The 12,842-nt window shown below is 38.2% G+C and overlaps 1 protein-coding gene across 1 annotated transcript; it reads left to right on the top strand.

Moving 5' to 3' along the window:
* Positions 1-4,083: 4,083 nt before the first annotated feature.
* wdr31 (WD repeat domain 31) lies at positions 4,084-12,290 on the top strand. The gene is made up of 10 exons (XM_042422428.1): positions 4,084-4,401; positions 5,210-5,281; positions 5,983-6,115; positions 6,323-6,397; positions 6,521-6,665; positions 7,572-7,672; positions 7,870-7,937; positions 9,088-9,229; positions 10,019-10,181; positions 10,299-12,290. Exons 2-10 carry the CDS (start codon positions 5,235-5,237, stop codon positions 10,499-10,501), a joined length of 1,077 nt encoding a protein of 358 aa, XP_042278362.1. The 5' UTR covers positions 4,084-4,401; positions 5,210-5,234; the 3' UTR covers positions 10,502-12,290.
* The last annotated feature ends 552 nt before the right edge of the window (positions 12,291-12,842 follow it).

The following is a 12,842-nucleotide window of genomic DNA, read 5'->3' as shown; positions in this document are numbered from 1 at the left end:
CGCTGGCAGGGTGACGTCGGCCTCCCATCGACAAGGGGGGAGTGTCACGTCAAACAAAAAAAAACAAAAACGCCATACAAGTATTTATTTATACCCCCCAACCTGTGGAATAGAAAATGTGTATGAATGGACAAAGCTGAGCTCATATCTCTATGGGCAGGACAGTTCCTCTTAAAGTTTGCTTTTGTGCTGATGCTGTGGGATAAAGTCACAGTGAGGAGTAACATCAGTAAACATGCTGTATATAGCCTATTTTAATGGGAAACAGCTAAAGTATTTACTTATTTATTTGCTGGTTTATTTAACAGAGACAGTGCGCTTTAATAAACGTTGTGAATGAGCCGGAGTTAGCCAAGAAGCTATTTTTCATCTGGACAGATGTTACAGAGTCACCCTAAAAACAGAAGACAGAACCATAAGAAGAAGAAAACAGAATATTAATGTCAACACAGATCATTCAGGACACCCTTATACAACATTGTCAGGTACTAGTTAAAACATAAAACACAGAGGCTCATAATATAAGACATGCAAAACAATACAATGAGAGATATTGTTAGTACAAATATGGATGTAATGAGACCACATTGACACTATCTGAAGTATGCAAAGCAGAAGCGCAGACATAAAAATCATGCACAGTATATAAAATACATAAATCAGGCTGACACAATAAAGGCAAAATCACAATAAAACATGTTTACAGGTACATGAGGCGAAGACTGGCGACAGGTGACAGCAGACAGCAAGGGAAGTTCAGCACTGACAGACTGAGGACAATAAGGTGCAATTGAGTTTTAGTGCTGACAGAACTGAGTACTAATTAAGCATTTCTTTACCTATTGCTCTTTTGCAATACAACTTATTTTTTTGGGGCATGGCAGTGACTGCATGATGACCACCTATGGAGGCCATGATAGTAAAAGCTTTACCTTGATGTAATCCAATAGCAATGCAGTAAAATGTCCCTTTATGAATGATTATGTTCTATTTTTATTGAGATTGGAACGTGCTGTTTCAGAACGATAGTTTTAGACTGCAGATTAATTCTACTAACCCCCATCTAACTGTTAGATCTAGAGCTGTGATGATTAGTCAATGAATTGATTAGTTGTCAATTCTCTGATTCCAGCTTCTGAAAATGTAAATATTCTCTGGTTTCTTTAGTCCTCTGTGATAACAAACTGAATATCTTTGGGTTGTGGATGGTTGGTCAGGACAAAACAAAACATTTAAGGATGTCATCTTGGGCTTTTTGAAACATTGATCGACATGTTGTTTTGGACTTTTTTATATCGTAAAGACATCTTCAAAATGCAGAACTCTCTCTGACAAACACCAAATATGCAGGAAATTTGTATTAGACTGCATTACTTTTAGCTAGTGTATTTGATAAACTGGCAACGTCATGTAGATTTGAGTCTGTACCTCAACAAAAACAGAATATTGTGTAGTTCATAAATGTATTACTTATTGCAGTCAATGAGAGTACATTAATGTAAGTGTCTTTAATTGTATCCACCCATTGTAACTGTTAAATCATCTGAGCTGAAGGCCTTTAACAAACTGGAGAGATGAAGCAGTTGTTAGTCATATTATTCCAACAATAGGCCCACACACTTACAGACTGATGAAATGATAAGTGGATGGATGGATAGATGGATGTTAGAGGCATATCACATGTCTTCAGTTGTTCCATTATGATCCTCCCCACTGTTCTTGCCTGTGCCAGTGTTTATAGTGTTATCAGTAAATGTAGCCTTGTGTTACCGCCTTTTCCGCAACTAAACATTATCATTACCCACTCATTATGGAAAGAAAACTCAATCATAAGTCAACACAATATTGTGTAAGCTGTTTTGTTTTGGGGTTGGGTTTTAAGTGGGTCGTAGGCCTACAGTGGACTTCTTGAGCCCTACCAGTAATGAGAACAGTAATGAGCTTGGGTCCCAAGCGACATTGAATTTCTCATTTGGATCCCACTCAGACGCATGCCGCTGTAGAACGAGCGCTGACCTGCTTTATTGGCCAGTTTTGGTTTAAAGGCTTTTGTGTTTAAGGCCTGTCTGAAAGCCTTCCAGATTTGTTCCTTGGTTGGTCACATGCTGTGTTCCACCTGTAATACTGATTCAGTGACACATAATTTCTCTGCACTGCTTTGCTTCTTTTTTTTTAAGTGTCATGGACAAAGCCATACACCACTACAGAAAATGGAAACATAAGTCCTAGTCACATGAGATATTGGGCATTCTCAGAGCAAAGTTCATGATTTTTTAACAGCATCATAAAAGATCTACAGGATGATATTGGTGCTTTCTGCAGTGTGTGACATAGATTTCTACTGTTCTCGTGACAGCGTTTGGTGAGGCAAATGGAATTTGTCACGTTCAAGTCTGAGACAGGGGTTATAGTGAAGTGAAGACACATATGAGTTGCTTTTGTTTTGCCTTACTGCACATATTATAGTAAGTGAAGTACTGCAAATAAAAGCAAGTCAAGAAGACACATTACACTAGTTAATATAAAATAATTCATTATCATGGGCACCCTAACAGACCCCTATTTTTGTAAGAGGAAGGCACAAAAATAGGGGTTGTATTACTGTCTCCAGTGAGCATAGGAGATAGTACTAGTACTGAAATATGTAACTGCAATAGTCCTACATACTCAAATTTGGAAAGTACTATTCATTGAGATAACATGTTTGGTTTATAATGACCTTACTTTGTCATAAAATGACTGAAAAACAGTAATTTGCAAGTTTTACAGATGTCCTACTTGCTTAAACAATTCTTTGTAAACAAAAAAGTTTCAATTGAGGTCATCTCACATAGGTATTGAGCCATGTTGATTGTAACCTAACTAAGTGGCCCATTTAGACCATTTAAATGGGGACATGACAGTGACTCAGTGCTTAATTGCATTCAGTGCACTTGTTTAAAACTACTACGTGCTAACCCCTGTATGCCGGTCTTATCTTTCCTGTCTGTATCCACCAAACTGGCAAAAAATTAGACCTTGAATGAAACACGTGAAAATATAAAAAGAAAAACTGTTAAACAGTTCTAGTAGAATTAATGTTACCTGTCCAGGGACCTGTCTGATTCGTCCCAGATTTGCAGCTTGGGGAGCCATGTCAATCTGTGACTGTAATGAAGGGCAACCAAGCGGTTCTCTAGAGTGACATTCAGCCACAGGTCAGTAACACTTTCACCTGTCATGTGTTGCTCAGCATAATCTTGTTTAAAGTAGAGATTCCCCTTTGAGCAAATGTGCCATGCTAATAGCTGAAAACCATGTATCACCTCAGTTATTTTTCATCAAGTTGAAAACCATGTAAATGATCTAATAGACTCATAATATGTTTATTTTAGACTTTCATTTCAACCAAAAAAGAGCATATTCCTTGCAACATTTTATCACTTTGAGCTGCATGAGGACTGAGGGATTGTTGATGAAATCTGCTAAAGAAAGGTTCAGCCATTAAACTAGGAGGAAACAAATGAGGTTAATTTAGACATACAATTACAGAACAGCAGGATTTTATTCCACAATTTACCTGTGTCAGTGAACATTGCTCATGTGCAGATATCTCTGAATGACATAGATGAACTTATTTATCCCTCAGGGTAATGGGAAATAATTTTACAGTGTAGCTCTTCAGGGGCATTCTCTTAATTTGGAGTCCAGGGAAGGCCCCAGTGTCCCAGGTTAATTCTGGCATGAGTGTAGATGTGCCAATGGAGGAATAAACAAGACAGACAATAATTAAATCACTTTTTCATAGATATAAATCCCATCACCACATAAAACCTTCTCCACTTGAGTGATTTCATCATATGTATAAAAAAAATTAAAGATGAATAGTTATACTTATTCACCTTGGACACATCCCTATAAAAACAGTGCATATGTATTGAATGTTCTAGATTCAATTCAATAAAAATATACACAGTAAGATATTTAACAATAAATTGTATTTTTTCCCTAAAAATAAACAAAACAAAACAATCAAAGAAAAACACAGACTTTTATTTTGGAAGATAAAACACTTTGGACTACTTCCTGCCCCATGTCACGTGACCGCGTCCTTGCCTAGCTACGAGAAAGCGTCGCTCCATGGTCGCTACGGGGAGAGGGATGGGTCGGTTGTAGTTAGAAGACACTTTTGTGCACTTTCCCCACGCAGTTAGCAGAGCTTACTATCATGGCAAATTGCGGGAAACGATTCTCGGTCGTTTCGTCAACGGCTTTACCAAGTTTTGACGTTTGTACATTCATGTTTTGGTGCTGTTAGTGCATTGCATCTATCTTGGCATGACCGATAAAGATTAGTTAGCATGCTAGCGAGCTAGCCACACATCCTCAGCATCACATAGCGACCACGCCTGCCAGTGACAGGTAAGATAAGAAACCTCACTTCATTTCTCTCCAGGACTGTGTACCACCACTCACCCACTATTTTTTTTTGACCATTAGTAACTCTGGTGAAAATCCCTTGCTGTTGTTACATAATGATTGCCAGCACAGTTCATAGCAGGTGTTTTCGAGTGACTAATTCCTTGTGACAGTAATGATGCGGCTCTAATAGGATTTTCGCCCTCTCCTTCCTGTCGCTTGTTGGGGGAGTACGGCAGGAACGAGTGAGCAGCTTTGCTGTGTGTTTGCATGGGAACGTGTGGTTTATTTAGTGGTTTAATCTAACTTTGCACATTAGTCTCTTTTACCTTTATGCATGATAGTTTCGTTTTAACAGACTACTTAAATTGGATGTGAGATTATATGTAGTTGAGCCTTTATTTTGCATAATTTAATTGTCATGGAAAAGAAAGTAATCAGAGCATGATCCTAATATACATTATACAATGACACATTTGCTCCAAAATACACTTTGAAAAAATCAACCAGGCTGCAAGCAAAGCTTTTCAACTTTTTCAGTTAAAGCATTGAGGTTTCAATCTGAATTATGTATCATAACAGCTGGTTAATGGTAATGATATACGTTGGAACATGCACTATGCTGTTGCTTTTTCAAGCTTAATGTGATTATAGAGTTTCACTTACTGAGCTACTGAACTCTTGTAAAGTATTTGGCTTTGTAGGGTTGCAAATAGACTTAAGCCATTGCTCCTCAGCATCAACAGGTACAACAAGGATGGAAAGACATAAAGCCCCTGAGAAACCAGGATTCTGTGTCTCTGTGTATCAGTGTGGTTGCAGGTACCTAGGCAGACATGGGCAAACTACAGAGCAAATTTCGCAAGAGGTCTGAGCTCTACAGGTGAGGCGTGTACTGCTGAAAACACTTTCCATGTCCTTGTTTCATATTACATATGGATTCAAAGCAGGCTTTGAGTATGTAGCCCATTAACACAAGAAAAATATCAAAAGAAAGTATTATTAAAGATGTCATTATGCATCCTAAAAGCCTTAGATTTTGGGGTGTGGTTATGATGATTACTGTCTGCAATATAATGCACAAATGAAATGGAAGATGTACTTAAATATATTAATTGTGCTTAGGGAGGGACACAGCTCCAGGAAAATCTCTAGAAACAAAGAAAGTAAAAAATCTGTGAGAAAATATTTTTCTTTTTCTTTGTGATTATTGAAATTGGCGGGAGATATCGGTACTATGAAGATCATTGTAGCATATATTGTGTAGTATTAGAATATTTAGTATGTCAACATGGCAAGTATCATCAACAAATGGTGCAACAGGTAATTTGTAAGATTGTTTTAATTCCACTTATTGATGTTAAGGAGGTTAGTTTTTCAATTTCAACCTGTAAAGGAACATAATGTCGGAATAATACAGAGATAAATTTAACATTAAAATCTCTTACTTTCACTAGCGTTGATATTGGAGAAAATAAAAAAGAAAATTTTATCAGGTCATTGTTTCTCTGTTGATAACAAAATATGTCTGTATATGTTTGATTTGTGTATTGCTTCCTTACTACTGGTGTTTTTTCTGTACAGGGCATCTCAGGGGGAGAAGGCAGATAACACCTTTGACAGTCAGGTGGTACAGTATGAACTTGCACATCAAGGATCCGTCAACACTGTCACCAATCTCAGCCCAGATCTGTGTGTTTCTGGTGGGAATGACAAGGTAAATTCATGTATACACTGTACAGCATTTATTATGGAGTAATTTTTGTCTTGCGTAATGGTTTTCAAATAACTAGAACTCAGTAAAATGTCCTATACAAGGAAAAGACTCATAATACTGTCCAATTTACATTTTTATTTAGGTAATACACAGTGAGATGCAGCATGTAAGGGAATTGTATGTGCGTGTGTGTGTGTGCCCCTTTAGGCTGTGGTGGTGTATGACTGGAAACAAGGCCGGATGTGTCAGTCCTTCCAGGGTCACAACCGAGAGGTTACCAAGGTAACGTCAATAGTGTTTTTGTGCAAACTGATAAAGGTGTGACGCTTGTTCAAAGCCGTCACACATTTCACATATCATGTATCCTCTCGTCTCCTCTTGATTCTACCTCCATCTTTCTGCCAGGTGGTGTGTTATCCAGGCAGCACATGGATCTTTAGTGCCTCACGGGACAAGACTGTTCTGATGTGGGACCTAAACCAGGGGGACGAACCTATTCAGGAATTTTGTGGGCATGAGTTGGTGGTCAATGGAGTAGCTATCAGTCCTGGTATATACAGTAAACACACACACACAAACACACACTGAGTCTCTTCACCCACTTATTATACCAAAATACAGAATTTTCTGCATTATCTGTTTGCAGGTTGCATGTTATTTATCCCAAAGCATAACTTACTATTAAAAACTAATAGCTTACTATTTATTTATGGTTATACACTAACTCAAGTTCCTCCATATTTATTATTGTTGCTTTGGAAATATTTCATTAATAATAATATGAATATTAAACAAAAAGTGGAGCAACAGTGCCATCAACAGCACATCTCCTCCCTCTGCAGAAGACAGTCATCTACACATTTGGTTAAATATCTGTGTTCTTATTGGCTGCCAGTCAGCACAGCATTAAATATGCAAAAGTGGTATAAAAGCATGTACAAAAACTGCTAGAACAAACAAACAAACAAAACCCTTGGGGTAGCTGTTGGATGACCATTTCAAAGACACTTACATCAATGTTTGTAAGGATCTTCACTGTTCAAACTCCTGGGTATAGATTTAAATGTGACAGAGACTCCTCAACAAGTTAATATCTGAACTGATCTCTTGTCTTGATCACTCAAGATGCTGCTACAGAAGATGAAGTAAAATATCAATAAGATACCTGTTTTATATGCAGGCTGTAATAAATATCATCCATTATCACCTTTGACCGGACAATATGTTTTTATTTTAGATGTTTTGATTACTTTTTTTTTTTTTTTTTTACGTTTTAGGCAATGGGAACAATTCTTTCATGTTTTATGTTCATATATTTCAAGTGAAATTTTTAACTACTTCTGGGGCTTTAGAGGCTTTTGCCTGTGATTTAGTAATTTTATGCACATTGAAATACTATATTTCTGTTTATTGATCTGCATTGAAGATGTTGAACTGCTTTTATTGACGTTTGCAGAAGGGAGAAAGCTGTGCACGGGTTCCCGTGACAACTGGATGTGCCTGTGGGACATAGAATCAGCAAAATGTGAACAGAGACACAACATTTCTAGAAACCTGGTGAGAGTAGTAGTGTGTGATTTTTGTGCGTACACAGCCTTGTGCTAAGAATAGTTGCTAGCATGCTGACTTGCCTCAGGTGTGTACCTAAGCATGAAAAATAATCAAATCAATAAGCCATTGAATCTGACTTTTACTTCCTGAGTTCATACCCTGCAGGCTCTAAACTTTTCCACTTTCCTCTCTCGTCTGGCCAGGTGACTCATGTGTGTTGGGTGCCAGGCAGTTCCTCTATAGTCCAGACCTCTGAGGATAAGACCATAAGGTACAGAAAGATTTTGCTACTACAACTATACAAAGCATGTAGAGCTAGAAATGATACATTACAGTAGATGTGTAAATGTGCCATCTGTAACAAAGCAAATTTAGTGGAGTGGTGCGGAAATCCACTTTGTACACAGCTGGCTGTGACATTTGTTTAGTTTATTGTCCTTTCATAAACTAATTCTGTGCTGTTACCTTTGGAGTTTTCATGCTTTCTATCTACTACTTGATTATGACCCAGTAAAAGCGACTGACGGGCTATGTTTAGCATGACATATGCAAATCAGTAGGTCACATGAAAACATGAAATTATGCAACTGTCGACACTTTAGCCAGTGATTTACTGCTGTCATTTAAAGAAGGTCAGTGATACCGGACGCAGTATTAAAACTTGGGATTGTCCCTGTGTACATTCTCTTTCTCACAGGTGACGTGAGAAGGAGAACGCACATATTCTCCTGAGTGAAACATTCATACTTGCATGTGATATGATTTATGTAATTTTAGTTGATAAACCAGCATGTCAGCATGGTTGTAATTATAAGTGGACAGGTGGGAGGCTGTAGTGATTACACTTCTTTACACTCAGATAAAATCTCCCTGAATACATTATCTCTGACATGACCTCATGCTGCCTACTGTTAGTTAGAGATAAATCATGTTGAACCTGTGAATTCCTTCTCTACTTTTGTAATGACACACTGGAGATTTCATACAACTGAATTTTATCAGTACAGTATTTTGCTGAAATCAGTCAGTAATAAAGCGCTTATGATACAAAACATAAGAAGCACTCCTCTACAGCAAGTATTACAGCAAAGATGGATGATGTTCCATTAGGTCTAAACTGCTGATTTTAATTTAGTTTCTCATATCAACCTGGGCTCTTTTTGTGGTTTTTGCTGCAGTATTTTCATTCATTTTGTTTCGACTTAAATTGGGGATTGTCCCTGTAATGAACCAATGAGACTTCACTCTTGATGATATGTTATCCAGTTTTAAAATTTGAGATGACAGACAATTCTGCAGATTCTAACTTCCACCAGTGTCTCTTCTGCTTTGTGTTTTAGATAAAATTGTATTTTCATGTATAAAACTATACATACACAATGAGTGTTTTTCTACAGTAATATGTTTGTGTGAGTACACAGGGTGTGGGACAGCCGTGCATGGCAGGTGACCAATACTTTTCCAGCCAAGCAATACATCCAGACCCACTGTGACGTTTCTCCAAATGGCAACTACTTGGTGTCCAGCAGCAACGGCTTTGGAGGCCAGGGCTGTGAAGCCACGGTGAGACCGGTGGAGGTGTTTGTATAGAGGCGGTTGTTGCCTGTATAGGTGTGGTTGTACAGATGATTGTTGGAGGTTTGTTGCCTACTTAGTGGGATTGACTGAGTGGATATTAGACAACGCTTTACTGGAATAAACAATGTGTTTTGTAACATGAACAGTGGTAAAATTCACATGACAGAAAACAACAATGAGTGTTTGGGCTTTGGAGTGGTTTTGAATATAGTTCGCTGATACAGTCATATGCTTTATAGGTTTGAAATCATGTACTGGTAAAGAAGGAAATCTGGTGCCTACTCAGTTAATACCAATTCTTTGTCTTTCTTGTGGCACCAAATTAAATCAAACAAAACAATTGGCCATTACCCTTGTGCACCCAGTCTCTGAAGGTTTCCCTTGAGGGTTTGAGTCCCCCAGTTAGCAGTCTGTTTGGGCCCTGGTTTGGACTATGGGCTCCTCTTGTGTATAGACCGGTTTTCTGTCTAAACTGTGTCTTCTAAAAGAGGCAAATATGGAGATGTTAATCTGGTGCATGCGCACCTATTTGACTTGCTTCCAGTGGTTCTGTAGTACACAGTCTAGTAAAAAAATAAGATACATGAAAGTTAGAAATTACATATATTGGTGGGTTTTCTTACGTTACTGTCAGTTTTTTTCTCCAGCTCTATGAAAACCCAATTTTGAATTTTTTTTGGCACAATCTCAAAAGTGTCCACTGTCTCATGATGACACTTTGTAAAAGTCTGACGTTATCATTTGTTCTCAGTGGAGTTATGTCTGTGTTACCAGCTCTGGGACCTGCGTCAGCCTGGCTGTAAGGTAGTGGAGTACAGAGGCCATCTCCAGACCACAGCCAGCTGTGTGTTTCTGCCTACGCCTCCTGGTGGCGCAGCTCAGGTAGCAACGTCCTCCCATGACAGCTCCGTCAAAATCTGGGACCAGAACACAGCAGGTAACACACACAGTAAGACAAATACAAAGACACATGGGAACAGACACAGACACATTTTGTGTGTCTAACTCTCCTCCAACCTTTCTTCTCCCATCCCTTGGCTTCTTCTCTGTTCAGTCTGTTTAGGGACATTGTCTCTGGATGGCGCTGGTCCACTGATTGCTCTGGCTCCCACCGACTCCTCCAGTCTGCTCTGTGCCAGTTTCAACAACGGCCTCCACCAAATTCAGATGAGCCAGGGATCAAACCAGGCTCAGGGCTCTGGGGCAGGTTCAGGTGGCGCTGGTGGCTTGGACATTAAAGTTGTGGCGCGCTTCTGACAGCCCAGATGAGCCTGGTGTGTCCTGACCTGACCTGTGAACATCCACTAGCACAGTGAGCAGTATGACTGGATGTGGACGTTTTTTTGTTTATTTGTTTTTTTACAAATTTACTTATTTCTGCTTTACTAGACTGCCATACAATAAAGAAAGACAGAAGTGATTAGTGAGGATAAAATGATGGGATAATAATGATGTACATTTCACAAAGTATGCACCTTTGTGCAGCAGAGCCATCTGGATGTGCATCATATCTCTTCCTCTGGGAGGCTGGTCTGTAGAGCAAATCACCCATTAATTGAAAGGACTATTCACACCTAAACTGATCTTGCTTGGAACGCTGCCTTCGTGGACCTAGCCAGATGACTTGGGGATTACTCTCAACTTTCTACTTCAGCTAGGTGGGACTGACTGGATGCTTCTTGCACTCGTTGCATTGCTTTTATTGTCAGTGCCGACTACAACTTCACGGGATATCTGAATTCTGGTAGTGAAAAGGAACTGAAAATCATCACCTATCTGGTGAGGTGTTTACTTATCATGAGTCTCAAGCGAAATAGAGTTTTATACTACTATACTATTTTCTTTTCCTGGATATAATTTAGGAAGTGCAGTCAGACTTGAAGTCCTGTTTGTCAAACACTTGATAATTGTTTTTATCACCAAAACAGAGTAATGAAGAACATGTATGTTGTTAATAATGTAACCGTTCATTAGTTGGTACTGTTGCTTTAACCTGTCAAGTGTTAGACCGAATGAATACCTGACACAGGGCTGTATAAACATGCTTTGTTTTTAGGTAGAGTTCGACCGATAAGGATTTTTAAAGATACAGATTCCAATATTTTTGAACTGAAGCTGCCAATCGCTGATGTTTTGTGCAGTTTTCCAACATATTTGAATTTGAAAATCACTATGCAAGAGGAATCCCAGAGTAATTCCCTGTTTAAATTCTTTTAATATACAAATGGGAATAAAAAATATTGAAAAAGCAAAACAAAGCTGCTCCGCGGCCTGTCAACATGAAACATGCTAGTTACTTCAGATAGTGTTGGATCAGCATTGTTTTTAAAATGATGTGGCTACCATGCTATTAACACAGATATTGAACTACTTTGTTAGAATTAACAATCCAAACATACTGTAGTTTAAGCAGCAAATGCTAATGTTAATATTAGCAGCCTTAAGTGAGCGAGTTTGGCAGCACATTGCATTCCTACCTGAGTAGATAAGTATCAGGACGTGAGATAACCACTGTTGACACTTAAGTTTAGTACTGATTACTTTGTCAACTTCAACTGCTTTAAAGTTACATGATTGACCTTTTGTCTGTAGGTTTCCTGGTGACCATCTTTCCCCCAAAAATGTGTAAGTCAAAGTTTCTCAGGGCTAAGACTAAATCCATTTAGAGAATTCTCTGCAACTAGAGGATAGAGGTTGACAAAAGTTCAGGAGGAGGGTCACTGGTTGAGAGCTAATGCACTCTCAAGTGGTTCCAAATGTACTTAACATGAATATTAATGTGAAGGCACGAGGATGCATTGTTGAACAGATGTTAAACAGTGAGAGAATTTCACAGGTTAGAGTTGAAATTCAATGGGAAAACTCAGTCAGCTGTGATGTGTGGCTTTGCCATACGGTGCTAAGGAGTCCACATTCAATCAGACATTTTGTAAGAATTTACTGTCGTCACTCTAAACATCACCAGTTGATTCAATTTTATCTCTGTTTGTTTGATACGTTATGAATAAGCAATAAATGAGGCATTTTATAATGTCTGAGGAGTAAATCTTTGTTGTAGTTTCATCTTTTTAGATCTTTTACTTGGTCACAGCCTCATATTTAATATGCTACTTACATACTTGTCATTATGAATACTTCCAGTGGTGGAATGTAACTACAGTAATTACATTTACTCAAGTACTGTACCTAAGTACAAACTTGAGGGTACTTGTACTTTACTTGAGTATTTTCATTTCATGCTACTTTTTACTTCTACTCAGCTGCAATTCAGAGAAACATTATACTTTTTACTCCCTTACATTTATCTAATAGCTGTGGTTACTGGTTACAGACTAATATTTTACATACAAAACATGAGTTTATAAAATAAAATCAACTGTATAATAAACTACCAAACAGTATAAAACAGTTAAAATTGGCTCCACCTCAACCAGCAACAGTAAAATGCTACTGACACATTATTGCGTCAGTAGTAATAATCCAATACATAATAGTGTAACAGTACAGGGGTCATTTTTCTGCATGGAGTGTTTTCACTTTTGATACCTTAAGTACATTTTTGTAATAATGCTTATGTACTTTTACTTAAGAGACATTT

The sequence above is a fragment of the Thunnus maccoyii genome, chromosome 9 (genome assembly GCF_910596095.1).
Source record: "Thunnus maccoyii chromosome 9, fThuMac1.1, whole genome shotgun sequence".
Classification (NCBI taxonomy): Eukaryota; Metazoa; Chordata; class Actinopteri; order Scombriformes; family Scombridae; genus Thunnus; species Thunnus maccoyii.
Note: the sequence above shows the minus strand (reverse complement) of the source record. Positions and strands in the feature narration are given on the sequence as shown.